At 48.7% G+C, this 17886-nt stretch overlaps 1 protein-coding gene across 1 annotated transcript; it reads left to right on the forward strand.

Moving 5' to 3' along the window:
* The first annotated feature begins 3768 nt into the window (after positions 1–3768).
* FOXN4 (forkhead box N4) lies at positions 3769–16827 on the forward strand. The gene is made up of 9 exons (XM_008493854.1): positions 3769–3851; positions 12730–12893; positions 13709–13824; positions 13916–14029; positions 14182–14309; positions 14669–14765; positions 14843–15050; positions 15822–16199; positions 16577–16827. Exons 1-9 carry the CDS (start codon positions 3769–3771, stop codon positions 16825–16827), a joined length of 1539 nt encoding a protein of 512 aa, XP_008492076.1.
* The last annotated feature ends 1059 nt before the right edge of the window (positions 16828–17886 follow it).

The following is a 17886-nucleotide window of genomic DNA, read 5'->3' on the forward strand; positions in this document are numbered from 1 at the left end:
AGAGCAAATCCTTCTTTTGTCTCTGTTTTTTTATCACATATTTGCTACAAACGAGTTACTCAAAGACAGGAAAACTTAACTGCTGAATATCATATTTTTTATAAAAAGCTGTATGTAATCTTGCATGTTGCAGAAATAAACTACCTAGCAATGAGATTAATAGATATGCTTACTACAGTTTTTTCTCTCTGTAAAAATGACTCCAGTTGGGTCAGGTGAATTTGCCCTGTTCCTTCCTTTAGACAAGACTATCAATTAATGCAGCCATTGGCCATGATTTTTGTATTCTCTTGTTTTAAATCACATAAAAGAACCCAGCTGATGTATGTTTGAAAACAAATACACACCAATATTCCTGTTCACACTTGTTTCATGCTGTTCTCTCAGGCAGCATAATGTCTCCAGAGTAACATTAATTGGGTGAGAAAACACCTAAAAAAGGGCAAAATTGGTTATCATCCATCCCTATGAATACAGCCATCAGTTTGGAGTTTACCTGCACTGAAACTGCTGATGTAACACAGAAAAGTGATAGAATTTCTGAAAATACACAGGGAAGTGCCAGAAAGGAGCAAATAAACAGTAAACAAAGTAATATAACACAAACATGGACAAACATGGCTCCTAGGGCCAGCTGCTCACTGAGGAAACTCTGCTTTAGAATCTGTTGGGTAATTTTTAACAGCCTTTCAGCTGGTAACTGGCAGACTCCACCACCTGCTCTGCCTAACAACCACAAACACCCCAGCCTCCAGATATTCCTCTGTGTGTTTCCCGAGGAGCACCAGAGCATTTGAGGTTGGAAGTGAACCTCCAGAGGTCTCTGCTCCAAAACCCCTGCCAAAAGCAGGGCCAAAGCAGATTTGCCCCCAGCTCTGCCCAGTCAAATGCTGATTATCCCCATCCTCCTGGATTATTCACCATCCTCCTGTGCCCCACTGCAATGCTGGGCTCCCCTCCTTGTGGAAATTTCCTTCGTGATGTTTGATTTAGACCTTTCCTTGTTGCAACCTGTACTCTTCCAAGTGTTTGGAGAACTAAGCTCTTGATCCCTCTGCATTTCAAGTTTAAGCTCCCCTAGTGAGCAAGCCGGGTATAAACCACCCTTGCACCTCCTTACCTGTTATAATCTTGGTTTGCAAACCAGCTGAGGAGGAACGAAGCTCTGCCCTGAGTGCATTGCCAGGAGGAAAGCACTCAGGCAAAAAGTCCCCACACAACGGCTCCAACAGACTCCAAAAAAGTCTGAAAGAAACAGCACATTTCACCTTTATTCCTTCTGCAAGTATGAAGCTACAGGAACGCAATTAATAATCAGTTTTTAAAAGTGCTTTTTAAGTTACAGGGTAAGTACCTGACAACTGTAAATTGACCTTGCAATAAGCTACAAAATGGCACAAGACGTTGCTGCAATTAAGGAACCACTTGCAGCTGTGCAAACTCCACTCCTTAGGCTCCAGCAGTACCCGGATTTTTTCTTTTATTCTGCTTTTTGTTTCTCCAGATGTGCCTGGTAGAGGCCTCGATGCTGAGAAGTATTGATTAGTCTCCATTTCTATTGCCAGTAATTAACAGAGAGAGGTTTGATGCTCATCAAAGTGAACAGATTCTCATTACGAGCAGAGAAAAGCTCTCTCCTGTCTTCACATTTCATTCCCTCTATACCATGCAGTTAACTGTCAAGGAAAGCAGAAGGAAATCAATTTTTCATGAGATCATCTCGTGTTTTCATCCTGCAAGTCTATTTTAAGTATTTCCACACTTTACACAGAGCCCAAATGACCCGGTTTCATCACCACTTTCAAACTGCTTCTACACACAGGACACCTTTCCTGGCAAGTAAAGCTGGCACCCGTTTTGCTGATGGGTTTATAAGCAGAAAACTCGGGTCTCAAGAAAAAAACCAGCGATATTCAGGGGGTGGACTCGGGGTTTGACCTTGTTCCAACCATTGCCCTCCCATCCCCCTGGCAGAGGGCGGTGACACCGCACCAACCTCACACCTTCCCGGGCAGCTTCACTGAGGGATGAAAAACCCTCTGGTGACAGGAGCACCAGCACTGTGTGGGTCAGAATCAAGTCTTTCATTTCCTATTAGGTTTTGGGGGGGTTTTTTAGGTATTAACTGAAGTAAATAAGCCTGCCCACACCTCCCAGGCACCCTGAGGCCAGGTCCCCAGCCCCTCACCCTCAGTGCCCGGGGCTGCTCCGGGCCCTTCCCGCGCTTCAGGGCGAGGAGCGCTTCCCCTCAGCCTCTGCCCTCCAGCAACCAAAGCCCCTCCTGGGATGGAGCCCCACGGACCGAGCCCTCCCCGCTCCCTGCCCTCAGGGAGCCCCCAGGGAGCCCTCGGGGACCCCCAGGGCCGGGCCGCTTCCCTCAGCAGCGGCGGGACGGGCAGCGCTACCCCCGGGCTCTGCCCGCCGCCCTTCCCGCCGCTCCTGTGGAGGCTGCCGGCAGCTCCCGGGCTCCTTCCCGCGGAGGGGCCGGGCTGGAGGCCGCTCCCAGGCACGGCGGGACCGGCGGCGGGGAAAGCGAACGGGCGGGGAGAGACGGCCCCGGGCGCTGCCTCCCATCCCATTCCCTCCCCACCCCTTCCCGCTACCGAGCGGGGTCCGCGGGTACCGGCGCAAAGTCCGCTCCCCTCCACCCCCTCCCAATTTATCCCCTCCCGCGGGTGCCCTGGGTGGGTCTCCCTCTGCTTTCTGTAAAGTTACGAGAAGTTTGGGGGATTTTTTGTTTTATTTTTGTTTTGTCGGAGTTTGGTTGGTAAAGGAGGGATTTTTGTGGTGCCTTTTTTTTTTTTTCTCTTTTTTTTCCCCTCTTTTTTTTTTTTTTTTTTTTTTTTTCCTTTTTTTTTTTTTTTTTTTTTTTTTTTTTTTTTTTTTTTTCCTTTAATTCCCCTGCCCATCCCTTTCCCCCGCCCCATAGCAGGGTCCCCCGGGGGCGGGGGCTGGAGGGGAGGGGGGTTTTTTGGGGGGGTGACGCCGGGAAACGCAGCGCATCCCCCGGCCCTGCCCCGGCCCTGACCCTGCGGGCGGCCGCGGCCGCGCATGCTCGGGGCTGGACAGCTCCGGAGAGGGAAATTTAAACCGGGCTGGAGCCCGGCCCCGCCGCCGGCACCGTCCCCCTCAGGGCCAGCTTCAGCTCCATCCCCCCCCGGGCCCGGCACGGCCCCTCCTCAGAGGGAGACCCCGCCGCGCTTGAGCCGCAGCCGCGGAGCTCCGGCCGGGCCCCCCCCCCTGAGCCCCCCGGCCCCGCCAGGTTTGTGGAAGGAGAACCCAGCGCTGGTCCGGGGGGTGCGGGGTTGGAGGGGTGCGGGGAATCCTCTTTGGCTACGGGCTGAGCGCCGGGAAGGAGTCGGGGAAAGCTCGGGCAGGGGGGTTCTGCTCCCCCCGGCAGCGCCCGGAGCTCTGCCCGCTGCTCCCTGATGCTCCGCGGGTGTTTTTGGGGAGCTGCGGGGAAGCCCCGAGACGGGAGCGACTCCGGTACCGGCCCCCGAGCTGCCCCGCCGTGCATCCCCCCGCACATCCCCTTCCACCGGGGGCAATGTGCCCGCTCTCTGCTTTTTTATTTTTCCTCCCCACCCCATAAAACATTTTACAGCGCAAATCAAAGCAGTGCCCCCGGAGGGGAAGGGCAGGGTGTAGATCGGGGCTGGTTTTTCCTCGGCCCGGGTGTTTTTGGGGTGGTTCTGCAGCCGGGGCCGGTGCTGAAGTGCTGGATAGCTACTGGGGCCTGACCGCCGCCTCCTCTGCTCTTCCCAGGAGATGATAGAGAGCCAGATCCCGGCCAGAATGTCAGGAATCCTTAGGAATTCAGGGCAAAGCCACCACCCGCCACAGGAGTACAGGTGAGGCATTTATCCCTTTCAAATAAACCAAAACAAACCAAAAACAAAAAAATGCTCACTGCCCTCTCACAGCCTGCTAACTGGGGTTTGTTTTCTTGTTATTTCCTAAAAATAAATCCCTTGGCGTATTGAAAGCCTTTCTTTTTCTTAAAAACAACAACAAACAAACAAACCCAAAAGTTAACTGCATCATTTCTCTCAGTTTCATCTCTAAACTGTTGATCAGTTGCTATGCATTGCTTACCTAGAAACTTTCCTGTTTAAATGATGTTTGATGTTTCAAAGCCACGGGTTGACTCTAGTAAACTCTTTCCACTGTATGAATGTTGCCAGAAAAGGGTATTCTTGCTAAATAATACTCATCTAAAAGTTCCTTTTCAGATCACATTTTGTATTGTTATGAAGCAGTCAGAGAGAGGTTAAATCAAGTGTGATTGGCACTAGAGGAGCTTTTCATTAAAACAAGTATTGCTGCAGTGCTCCAGAGCCCTGACTTCTGTCAGAGATCTTCTAATATCAGTGGGGACAAACCTGGATTTGCCAAACCTTGGGTAATTTACCTGTGATTTATAAAAGCTTTGTTGGGAGTCAGGGGACAGTTCTGCATGAATTACAGTGCTCTGGGTTAACTTAGGTTACATCTTGTCACATGATGCAAAGTCCCAAGAAATACAGAATAGCAGAACACAGTCCAGTTCCCACAGTAAAAAAAAATTAAAAAAAAATCATCTGTATTCTAGTTTTAAAATGAGGAGTAAGAGATTATGACCTTCCTCCCAGCCTGGGGGTGTTTTCACCCATTTCTGGGGGTAGAAGTGGTCAGTGTAGGGACTCCTGGATCACCCTCCTCTCTTCAGAACACAGACACTGCACTGCAGCCTCTTGCAGCTCAACAAGTGATTTGTTATTCTCTGAACAACTGGGGGAAAAGGTTTGTGGAGCTCTGTTTTGCTGTTTATTAAAGCCCTGTTTGCTCCGGGCGTTTTTGTTGGCTGTGTAAATATTTGTAAAGGAATTATTCAGTATTTAATGAAGGGTGTGCATGAGAGAGGCTTCTGGGGACCTCTGAGTCTGTGTCTTCAGTGCCCTGAAGAACACAGCACCTTAACAAAGACCTTTTTAATGCAGAGAACTATTCTTTGACTCAGGGCTGCAGAAAACCACTCTTTTGGGGGGGAGGAAGACAGGATTTTTCTGGCTGCCTGTAAAGGAATTGTGAGGATTTCTTCTTTTATTCAGAAGTCAGCTGCATTTAAAAGCTAATTTCAGTTCTCTGTTAAACATTTTGAACTCAAAGATCCCAGTTCTCCACAGTTTTTTAGCACACTTGCAGTCTCCCTAAGGCAGCTATAAACTGAATTATTTGACCTCCTTTAACAGTGGCAAATTCTGATAAAGGTGCAGAAAATCTGAACTGCACCATAAATGCAGAGCAGTATTTGTCCTACTTCATGAGAAAACACTTTGGATTATGTAAAAGAAAATCTTTTAGACTGAATGATTTTAAGAAAAGAATAGACCTGTCAAATTCTATCAGCTCTGTTTACTCTCCTGCTGTCACCACAGTCCAAGACTGGAACCCAGAGTCCTGAGTTCTCCATGGGGGAGCATCAAGGCTCCACAAAATGGGGAATGGCCTCCAATTAGTGAGTGGGAGGCTGGGGCTGTGCTGAGAATACTCTTCTGTCTCACTTGGAATCTTTCAATGGGACAGTTGGACTTGCAGGAGACCAAGGAGGCTTTTCCTGTGAGTGTCAGGGAGGAAACACCAAAAAGGGAGGGAGGGAGGGAGGGAGAGGCTGGGTGTGTAAGCAGGGAGCAGATCAGCAAACACCTAGAAGTCCTCATGCAGCTGATGCTTACAGTTTGAAATGATGGGAGCTTTCTCTCTTTTTTTTTTTTTTTTCTCTTAATAGTTGAGGAAAAAAAAAAAAAATCCCTGATTTTAGCAGAGCTCTGAATTCCAAAGCACCTACAGTAAATTTGATGTAGCAGAGAGTGATGAGGATGAGGCTGTTATGCAAAGCCCAGGGATTGTTTGCACCATGGAAAAAATGATTTTAGACAACTATCTCCTCCACTGATGCAGCTGGGGGGTGTAAAGCATCCTACTCCCCAGGAATGATTAAGGGCCACCATATCTTCTCTGCTGCCATATCTTCTCTGGCTTTATGGCACTGTCACTGCTTGGCTGCCAGTGCAAAATAAAGCTTCATGTTAGCAGATTCCAAAGGAAATACTCCCAATATTTTTATCATTGTCACAGGGGCAAATATTTCCAGTGAGTTCATTTTACATTTCAGGGGACAAAAGCAGAGAATTGTAACACAGTGGGTTTGGGGTTTTTTTTAAGCCCTTAACACTGTATTCTTATGAATGATAATTAATAATCTATCATGCTGGTTCAGTGTAAATATTTTGATGATCAAAGCAATAGCCAGACTCCAAGTTCCCTTTGCCATGGTGGCTATTTCAGCACAAAGCTGTGTGAATTCCAGCAGCCCATTCCAAGGCTGCTCCATCAGTGGAGAGTTCCTGTGGGCTTGGAGCAACAAAGCTCATGGAAATCTGGGGTCTTTTAAGCAATATTCTTAACTGAAAGCTGCAATCTATCTTCTTGCAGTCTAATTTAATGTACATAACCAGTGCAAGAGGAGATCAAAGGGGATTTCAGTTTGAAATAGATATATTTTTGATCAGAAGTTGTTATTCAGTCATTAATTATTCAGTGTATTAGCAGGCTATATCCTCCTTCACCCCACCTTCATTGTCCCTCTGATTCTTAAAAAAAAATCAGTCTATATTCATTAGCTCATCAGATTAATTTTTTGCTGTAATTACTTCATGCTAGCAGAGTTTAGCTTAAAATTGGATTAAGAAACAAGGACACATAAAGCAGCACCCACTGTATTCCTGGTTTTCTGGACATGGCAGCATCACAGGGGTGAAGGGGGTGAGAGGTCTGTCCCCTGGTGGCACCCAGGACATTTTTCCTCTCACATCTGGTGTTGCACTTGGGTTTCTGGAGAGCAAACTCCAGCTGAGGACTCCTGAGCACTGGGGATGGGTGGATGGGGTTTGCTTGAAGGCAGAATTTCTGCAGAAAAAAGGTTAGAAATGCATAGCTAACAAAACTGTGATTGCTCCTGAAGAAAATGTCAGTGCCCATTGCCTTGGCACCCTGTGTGCCTGACAGGGACTCAGATAATGACTCCATGAGCTGGAGGAATTTCATCTCAGGAGTTGCTTCATCCTTTAAAAAAAAAAAAAAGTGAGAAACCTCCTAGGAATCAGTCAAACTCAGGCCAGTGTGGATTCATTTAAGTGGATTAGCTCAGCTGTTTCCTGTGCAGTTCCTGAAATGTGCTCTTCTGGAGTAATAAAAAATTGTGGCCCTTCTTCCCTAAAAACCTCCTGAGGACAGAGGCAGGGATGGGCAGGACTGGTTTGTACTGGAGGCTCACAGCTCCTCTGCCTCCAGTGGGAACACAAGAGAGTTCCTGTCATGCCTGGTGGGCAGTGCTTGACTTCCCCTCCAAAACATGGAACTTGGAAAGGAATTGGGAGTTTTTCAGCAGTCCTGGGAGGCCACAGGTTCTCAGGGTACCTTGCTCCTATTTCACCCATCTCAAAAGATTCCTGCACGTGGAAAGCAGAACTGCTGCATGGGGGCAGCAGCAAGTGGTGGCACTGGGATGGATTCTTACAGCAGTGCAAAACAAGGGTTAAGGGGGTATTTTATATACAACAAAAGTGTATTTTATATTCCCTTTGCACTGGAGTAAATGAGTACAGAAGATCCCAGGCAAGCAAACCAGTTCAGTGCTAATAAACAGCAGCTGAAGCAACACTAAAGGAAAAAAAAACCCTTCCCAGGTAGATAATGCTCCTGGTTTTAACAGAAAACACTCCTGTAGGACCAGGTACTTCAATGTATTTTTACATGAAGGAGGAGCTTATTTTGACATCAGCCACAGGTTTGGTTTTTGTCATTTTTTAAAGAAATTGCAGGGTCAGATACTGGCTGCATTTGGCAAATCTGCCCCTCAGGATGGTTCTGCGAGTAAAGCTGAGCAGGGAGCGAGGCTGGGAGCTGCTGACTTCCTCTTGGGCTTAAGCACATCATGTAGGTCACTTGTAATGCAGTTTGCCTTCATCCCATAGCACAATGATGTAATGAGGGGTTGTGAAACTTGGAGCTGAAGTGTATAAAAGTCTCCAGGAGCACATCTCCAGCCTGCTCTGTTAGTGCAGGAGGTTTCTGGAGAATAATCTTCTCTGCTGAACCATGGTGTAAGAAAAGGAGAACAGCAAGACCTGACAGGGTAATCATGTTATTTGCTTTTTCCTCACTCGTTTTGATTCCTGTAATCCAAAGTTTCATGAGCTGTAGCTGAGGAGGGACTTCCTGCTTGTCCCTGGGAAGCTGCCTGGTTTCTGTTCTTATTTCCAGCAAGGCCAGAAAGTCCTCAGAGAGCTTAAGGCAGGGAGAAGAAAGGTGAGCTGGTGGTTTGGGGGTGGGTGCCTTCAAGAGGCAAAGAGGAACCAGACAGAAGACCTAGTGAAGAGGCAGAGAGGAGAGAGATGGGAGTGGGAAAGAGAACCAAGAGCAAAGTCCCTGGAAGGGTGGGAGAAGAGGTGGAGGGAAGGGAGGAGGAGAGCAGAGGGGTGAGGAGGAGAGCAGAGGGGTGAGGAGCTTTTCTTGTGTTGTTTTAGGAACCACTGTGGCTGTTTGCAGGGCACTAGGTAAGCCCAGACAAGAAAAAACAGTTTCTCATCACTTTCCAAAGAGGTTTTCTTGTGACTCTGCCTGTTTGATTCTCACTCACACCAGACAAACCACTGCAAACTGTTTGCTCCTGTTTGCTGAACAGTTGTAGGGCTTCAGCACAGGCAGAAAGCTGAGGTGTCAGAGCTGGCAGTGGTGACAGAAATCGTTCACTGGGTGAGAGACAAATCTGTGGTGGAAGCTGAACATGCCAAGGGCACCTGCAATCTTTTGGTCTGACTTTTGTGCATAACAGTGAGGTTTGGGACAAGCTGCAGCACTGCACTGACCCTGCAGCATCCATCACCTTCAGGTCTTGCAGGGACAGCTTCCAGAGCAGAGTCCTCAAGGTGGGAACAGTGCATGGAAACATGTGGCTCTGCACACTAAATCCTAACCCCAAGCACTGAGTTATTGGCCAAACTATCTGGAGATCAAGTACCTTAAGGTGTGCTCATCATTCCCCAGCTGGCCTTTAGTCTTAAATTTCTTTTTGGCAGACTGTTCTCTGATGCTGTTGAAGAGTTGTCCTCCCAGCCTCCAGGGACACACTCACCACACCAGAGGACTGGTAAATGGAGAAGCAGACAGCTCACCTTGGCAGTGGTTTCTGTGCTGAGGAACCACCTGAGATCCAGCTCTTTGGAAGCTTGGGCAGCAATGCTGGAGCAGAAAGCAAAACATCCCCAGCATCCCAGGGATTTGTGACTACCCCAGGTGCCCATCTAGGACAGCAACACCTAGGGACAGAAAGGCATTTTCCTGCAGAGGCTTGAAAGGAGAAGGATAAAACCAGAGTTGCAAAATTCCACCACACCCTTAAAAATAATATCATGTTTGCAACACACTTGGTGTGAGTGTAACCTTTCCTTCAGAGGTGTTTGGTGGCTCAGGAGCAGACAGAGAGCCCTGGGCAGTGTGCAGCTGGGGACATTTTCAGTAGGGTGCATTAATTACAGGGTATCACTATTTATCTCATTTACATGCACTGAAAGGAAATGGCTGCTTTTACCACAGTGCCCCATTGTGCCAGGGGCTGTGAACACCCAGCTCCAGGCAGGAGCTCTGACCCCTCAAGTTTTGCTTCAAACGTGAGAGGGAAAAGGTGCTGGGAGGGGAACAGAATCCAAGCAGATGCAATGTGGGAGAGTGAACTCAGGTGTTTGGAGCTGACCTGATTTTTCAGCTCAGAAAGCTTGCACCCCGTGAGATGAAAATGCCAGCTATTACTGGGCACTGCTCACTTCCCAGAGACTGTTAGGTCAGCATTTTTTCACTAAAAGCAGGAGACACCTGGAGCCTGTCTGCTGTGAGATAAGCAGTGATTATGCTGCAGAAAATACCTGGGCACTTTTATATATATATATATATATATATACACAATATATATAGAGAGAGAAAATACCTGGGCACTCAGAACAGCAAGCAGGGCAGCAATGGCCATGCCTGAGGCAGATTCACCTTCTTGACAGGACATGGAATTTCAGCATCGGTTTTGGAGACAGCCTGGAGAATAATCCTTAAATGTGAAGTATTTTCTTTTAGTTAAATAGACATTTTTTCCCCTGCATCATTAATGCTGCTGCCTGTCACACAGGACAGCTGTCTCAGCACCCTCACAGGGAAGAATTCCATGGAATCACAGAAAGTGAGGGGTTGGAAGGGACATCGAAAGCTGATGGAGTCCAGAGCAGGGTGACCTGCAGGAGGTCACACAGGGACACCTCCAGGTGGGCTTTGAATGTCTCCAGGCAAGGAGACTCCAAACCCACCCTGGGCAGCCTGGGCCAGAGCCCTGTCACCCTCACAGTGACAAAATTCTTCCTGATATTTAAGGAAGAATATAGGAATATATAAGAATATCTATTCTTATATAAGAATACAACCTCTGTTTCAGTTTATAACCATTGCCCCTTGTCCTATAGCTTGTCACCCCTGAGATTTCCTCCAAATCTCTCTCCTAAATCCCTCCTCTTCTAGTTCAGACCCATTCCCCTCACCCCCATCCCTCCAGCCCCTTCTCCCAAGTCCTTCCCCAGCTCCAGGATCTGGAAGGTGCTCCAAGGTCTCCCTGGAGCCCCCTCCAGCCCCTTCTCCCAAGTCCTTCCCCAGCTCCAGGATCTGGAAGGTGCTCCAAGGTCTCCCTGGAGCCCCGTTTTCCAAGCAAAGCTGGAGGCAGGGAGGCTGCTGAGCTGCTGGGAGGGAGGTGTGGGGTCAGGGGGTGTCTGGAGGAGCTGACAGGCAGCGTGTGTGCTGGGTGCTGACCCCAGAGCCCCCCTGACCCCCGGGGGTGTTGGAGGAGGTGACTTGTCTGGGAGGGCTGGCAGGACCCGGGGTGCCAGATGGCATCTGGATGTCTGCTGTGTGTCGGCTGTCATGCAGGCAGATTAATGTGAAGTTTGGGGGAAAAAAAAAACAAAAAGAGGAGGAAAGGAAAGGGAAGGGAAGAGGGAAGGGGGGGGGGAAGAAACAATTAAGCAGGAATCCCCAAAACAATGGGGGCCACGTGCCACTGGGCAGTCGTTGGCCACACAATGGGTTCTCAGCTTCCCCTTGAATGGGCCCAACTGTTGGAAGGGACATGAGCCTGCCCAGTTTTCAAATCATTTCATTCCCCTGTTTACTTCCAACCCAGCCAATCTGCAGCCCAGCAGAGCTGTCACCTGATCGTGTCCTTTTTATGGATTTAACCCCCAGGCCTCACAAAATCACTGAAGAGCTGTAACCATGGCAATGCTAATTATTGCTCTATAACTACAGTAGGGAAAAGAAAAGAGGGCAGGCTGGGAGGGAGAGCTGGAGATGGGGGTTTTGGCCAGGATTTGAGCTTTTGGCTCTTGGTGGTGTGTTGGTTTGGTTTTGTTTGGGTTTTTTTCCATCTCCTCCAAATCTTTTTTTGCAAACAAATAAAGTGTAGTCTGCTTGCAAGATCTCCCAGATAATAGTTTAAGGAACTTTGATACAGGTTTCTTGGTGTCATGAATAGTGGAGCTGAAAGCTCCTGGGCTGCCAGGCACTAGAGTTCTGCCTGGGTCTTTTATGCTGTTTTGGGATTGTATAGAACATAAAAGATGCCAGCAAGAGGCCAGATTTCTGTAAGGTTTCTGCATTGTCATTTGGCAGCAAACACATCAGTACCACACAGCTGACTTGGCCACTGCCAGGAGAGAGCACTTGAAAGCCTTTGATTTGGAAGCAAAATCAACCCCATCCAACTAAACTTGGTTCTACCAAAAGAAAAAGATGCTTCCCCAGACCTGGATCCCTTTGGGTTTACCCTGAGCATCTAATGATAACTTCCTGACATCTTCTAATCCCTGCTTTATCCATGAGTTCTGTGAGAAAAGCATCTTAGCCCTTCCTTTGCAGCAGTTCTGTCACTGAATTTCATGGAAGTTTTGACCTCACAGGAATTTCTGAGTGCTGTAAATATATTCCAATGTTTCACTTTTTTTTTTTTTTTTTTTACCACACACTCTATCAGAAAAGAATAAATCAGGTAGGAGCATGCAGAATCTGTCAAAAAGGAAGATTTAAACCACTGGATATGCTGCTTAAGTCACCAGCTTTGAATTCTGAGCCTTTTCCATGCCAAAAACTGCCTGAAAAGTTGTTTCCTATGCTTCATGGTTCTTTGTTAAGTATCAATAACTTCATAAACCTGAATGGAGGAGATCCCCAGTTCATGCTCTAAGGTTTTCTTTATGCAGAAGCTCTCAGCTGATCTGTCCCACCAAGAGGATGCAGTGGCAGGGAAATTCCTCACCAGGATTCCCTGGTCCTTGAGGATCAAGCACAGATTTCTGACTGATGTGAAAACAAATCAGCTTTGGTTTCATTTCTGGGCAGTTTCTCTTCCCCGTTCTCACACCTCCTTTCCCTGCAAACACCACACAAGAAGTTTGCTAACCCAAAAGGTTTCAGATGGAGGGAGGCTCATGTGATGAGGTGAAGGGCAGCAGGAACCAGCAGTGAGACCAGAGGTCACCTCTGGATCCTGCAGAGGGAATTCCCTCCTGCCCTAGGGGAGCTCTGGCATCCCACTCCTTTCCCATTTCACCAGGGGACAGTGCAGCAGCATCTCTGCTAACCTTTTGTCCTGTTTTGCAGACTCTTAGCTTCTGACCCCTCCCAGCTGAGGGAAGATGACCTCCCCAGTGACTTGCAGTCCTTGTCATGGCTGACATCTGTTGATGTCCCTCGGCTGCAGCAGATGGCCAGTGGAAGAATGGATTTCAGCCTTGGTGCCCAGAGCACGATGCTCCAACAGACAGGTGAACTGTTAGGAGTTAAATAACTGCTCTTCAAACAGCACAGCCTGCTGCTGCCTCTCTTCCTCCCCCTTCCCTCCCCCCCAGAATAGCTTTCCTATCAGTGGATTCCATTTCACTTCCTGACAGAAGACCTGGAGCCTCTTGTCTTCTGCTCTTGCTGGGCAGGAGGCAAAGATCTGAGCATCCCACTGCCTCTTCTGCTCCAGGTAGTGCTGGTGCCTTGCTGTATGAACTTGGGTCAAGGCATTTAAAGCCTTGCACTTCAGGGGTTTCTAACAGCCCTGAAGTTAGGTAATTAGTCTTTCTCATTTGTTTCAACACTGATAAAATTAGGAGTATCTCATTTGCCCTACACCTGTTTGCTTCACACAGCCTCACAGTGTGTGTTCACCCAAGGCCTTGCTTTCCTTTCTGACCATCCTTTAGGTAACACACTTGAGATGTTCTGCTGAGAGCTCAGGGCATCCTCCTGCTTGCTGTAGAGCACAGACAGTGCTGAATATGTTGGGGTTTTTTTTTCATTTTAATTTTTTTTCTTCCTTTTGTAAGATGCTGTGGCTGTAACCAGGCTGTGGACTGTTCCACAGCTGTCATCTTTCATTCCCTGCATAGCAACTTTCAGAAGCAGCTGATGTCATCTTTGCAAATTGTGAAATGCTCTGGGTTCTTTGGGGATGGAAAGGCACTGAGAGGTGTGATTATCCACTCCACAGCTTAGCTGCCTTCAAGGGTGTCTATTAAGGACAAATGCCAGCTCTCATTTCTGAAGGGGACTTTCAGGAGAACATTCATTGCCTTTGCTTTCTCCAACACAGGTCCCGTGGCAAGCAGCATGCACTCCACAGGAGCCCCTGGAGCAATGATTCATGTCCAGGCCAGCCTGCCACAGGGCATCCTGGGCCTGAATTCCATTTCAACACATGGAACAAACGTAAGGTTCAGTGGGTCATTACTGCAACACTGCTTAGGAAAAGGTGCTGGTCATTTGGGGACTGCCATGCCTGTTGTCTCTCTCTCAGCAGATGAGCCCGTATGCCGTGGCTGGGCAGCCATCTCCTGGTTTACAAACACAGCAGCAGCTCTTCCCTCTTCCTCACTCACAGCAAGTGTTTGCCCTAGCACAGAACACGCAGCAGGTACTGCTATTTCCCTGTGGTCTGGGTCTTGAAGTGCCTTCCAAAATCCTACCTAGAGCTGTTATAAAAGGAAAGCAAGAAAATAGCCCTGAACCTACCTGCCCACGGACATTTTGTATCCAACATTTTCCTTCTTTTCCTTCTGCACACAGTGTCACCCAGCAGCAATCTACAACACATCCTATGGGTCCCAGCCCCACTATCCTCAGCCACGCCTGGCTCCTCACTCTGCCCAAGAACTGCATCCAAAGCATTATCCCAAACCCATCTACTCCTACAGGTGAGTGAGTAGGGAGCAGGGCAGCTCATTGTGTTGGGACAACACTGTTGGTTCCTTTCGAATCAAAATCCCATCATCTGGCTCAGGACCACTCTGGAAGCTGCCTCTGGGAGGTAGCAGGAATGGAGAAGCATTCCTGGGCAGTGGTGTGGAGATAGGGTAGCAGCAGGGAGAAGGAAAACCTGTAGGATCCCAGGGTGACTCCTGAGCACTTGAGAACGGTCACCCCACCTGCATCCAGCTGTTGCTAAACCAGAAGGCAAACGTCACCCCACCCTCAGCCAGCTGTTGCTGGGAAGGGTTGTGATGGCCAAGGCCACCCCCTCTGCTGTCATTCCCTCTCTGTCTCTGCCCTGCAGTTGTTTGATTGCCATGGCTCTGAAGAACAGCAAAACAGGCAGCCTCCCGGTGAGCGAGATCTACAGCTTCATGAAGGAACACTTCCCCTACTTCAAGGTAAGGCAAGACCTTGCAGCTGGGAGCAACTCTTTTGCTCAGGGTTTATTTCACTGCCCCCCTCCTGCCTCCTCCAGACAGCCCCAGATGGGTGGAAGAACTCTGTACGCCACAACCTCTCCCTCAACAAGTGTTTTGAGAAGGTGGAGAACAAACTGAGCGGCACCTCCCGCAAGGGCTGCCTCTGGGCTCTCAACCCTGCCAAGATCGACAAGATGGAGGAGGAGATGCAGAAGTGGAAGAGGAAGGACTTGGCTGCCATTCACAGGAGCATGGCTAACCCAGGTAGGGCTACCAGTACACTTCTGCTGCCAGCAAGGAGGGGAAATGGCTCCTGGGCCAGGAATGTGTGAAAGAAGTTAAGAAATTAAATAGAGCAGGTTGGGGCTGAACCCCCCCTGCTCTGCTCTGAATTAAGTCCCTGGCTGTGTGGCAGGGTGACACACCACAGCAGGAGGAGGCACCTGAGCTGGCAGATATTTGGGGGGCCCTCAGTGCAAGCTTCCAAATGAATTGTCTTGTTCCCCTGTGCTAACCTATCCAAGGCCTCCTGAGGAGTTCTGCTGCCTCCAGTGTCAGTATTTATAGTGCCACGTTTTAATGCAGTTTTTCTACTTTGCAAAACTCTTCTTACTCACACTTCCCCCCTTCTTGTTTGCAAAGACACATTACTGAAGCTCTCAGGAGCTCAAACAACTGAAGGTTTTTGCTGCAAAACATGCAATTGATGATAAATTATGTTCTCCTTTGCTTAAAAAGGGAAAGTGCTGGGGGAAGTGTCAGGAGTCTCTCGTGTGACCCTGAGACACAAGCAGAGTTCAGAGTATCCCTGTCAGCAGGTGACCCACTGGGGGTGTTTGGTCCTGTGGCTGTGGGTCAGCTGCCTGCAGTGGGGGTTTGTTTGCTCTGTGGGACACTGGTGGGAACATCTCTTCAGCCAAGGTTTGCCTCCCGTGCTGCACCTCGTGGGATGGCAGCAGCGAACACAGCGAAACACCCAGCCAAAGGGGTGAAACTCTCTCTTTTCTTCCTTGGGAATGGGTGTGGCTGGTGCAGAGGAGCTGGACAAGCTGATCACAGACAGACCTGAGAGCTGCAGGAGGCCCAACAAGCAGGCAGAGCCCGAGGTCTCCACCCTGAGCCACATGGCAGCAGCCCACGGCCGCATCTCCGTCTCCCAGCTGCAGCCCCAGCCCATCATGACCCTCTCACTGCAGTCCCTGCACCACCAGCTCCAGACCCAGGCTCGCATCACCCCTGACTCCCCAGCCCCTGCACAGACCCCTCCTCTCCACACCCTGCCTGACATGACCCACAGCCCTCTGCCCCACCACCCCCTGGGCCGGGCACCGCCGGACTTCCCCAACGTGACAGCAGACATGAGCACTGAGGTGGATGCTCTCGACCCAAGCATCATGGATTTTGCATTGCAAGGTAAGGGAAAAGGAAGGGGGGGGCAGGGGAGGGCAGGGTTTGTGTGATCAGGCAGTCACTGAACACAGAACCAGGGTGCTCAGGGGGGAAAGTTTAGAGTGGGTGTTAGGAAAAATTTCTCTGCTGAAAGGATTGTCAACACCAAAGAGGCTGCCCAAGGCAGTGGTGGAGTCACCATCCCTGGGGGGAGCTAAAAGCCATGGAGAGGGGGTGCTGAGGGACACAGTTGAGTGGTGGCTTTAGCAGTGCAGGATTAATGGTTGGACTCCATGATCTTAAAGACCTTTTCCAACCCAAGCATGCTGTGGGCTGACCCCCCCTGCCCAAAGCCTGGGCGGGTGGACGCGTTGCTGTGACCAGAATTTCATCTTTTAAAGGTAACATATGGGAGGACATGAAAGATGACAGCTTCAGCCTTGATACCCTGGGTGCCTTCAGCAACTCCCCACTCCACCTCTCAGACTGTGACCTGGGCACCCCTGGCCTCACCCCAGCCTCCAGTGGCAGTGAGCACTCCTGCTCAGACCTGCAGGTCACTGGCCTTTACACCACCTACACCACCCTGGACAATGTTGCAGCAGCTCAGTACATGAACCCCCAAGGCAACAAACCCATTGCTCTGCTTTAAGTTTTGAACTGCTCCAGGCTCCTCTGCCAAGCACCAAAATCCAACCATGAAAGCAATAAAAGCTGCTCCTCCCACAGACACTGGGAACGTGGTGCCGTTCCCTGGGAGGCAGCTTGGGATGCCAAAACAAATCAAACTGTTCCAGGCAGAACCACTTTCACCCACAACAAGACTGAGGAAGGGTCCATGGCATGGACACTGTGTCACAGGACTGGGGAGGAGCCCTCAAGCAGGACCTGGAAGGCATCAGCCAGCAGAACTTTCACTTCTTTCACTAAGAAAAGTCCTGTTCAGGTAAATCCATGGAACTGACACACTGTCACCTGGACATATCTATGGACCACCACATTGGACTGATCACCACCACCACAGAAGCCAACACAAGTCAAGAGGCTGGTCAGCACCAAGCTGGAGTCCAACATGGACCCTGTGTTATCATTTTTTCTTTCAATTGCCAGATAATTATTGCCACTGAACAAAAACTACACAGTCTCCAGAGACACTTGCACCACCACCACTTTCCTGACATGACTACTGTTAATTTATTGTTGTGAGGTGGGAAAAAGGGAGGAAAAATGTTAAAAATTCAAAAATCAAGCCCCTAGCAGACACCTGTTACAGCTAGGCTTAAAAACAAAGTCCTTGCCCCACCACGAAGGAAGCAATACTACTGAACTATTGAACTGATCACTGGCTAGAAGATTGTAGAAATTATGCCTATTCTTAGCAATTTTAAGAACATTATTAGCTTTGTTTATAGTCTTGTGTATTGTGCTTCTGTCCCTTGTGCTAGGCAGTATTACTGTTTGTAAATTTATTTATATTTATTGTTATGAAGAAAGAAGAAATTATGTGAACTGAGCACTGTTCGATTTTTAAATGCTGCAGTAACCTGGTTTACATCCACTAAATTATTCATAATCAAAAATGCAACAATTCTGATCACTGCTGTTACACTACATTTATTTTAAATAAGCACTTTTGATACTGTGAAACTTGGGCTTTTAAAAACAAAATTCAGAGACCAAATACTGTAAGTGTACCAGCCAGATTCCTGAA

This window comes from Calypte anna, chromosome 15, assembly GCF_003957555.1.
Source record: "Calypte anna isolate BGI_N300 chromosome 15, bCalAnn1_v1.p, whole genome shotgun sequence".
NCBI classification, from domain to species: Eukaryota; Metazoa; Chordata; class Aves; order Apodiformes; family Trochilidae; genus Calypte; species Calypte anna.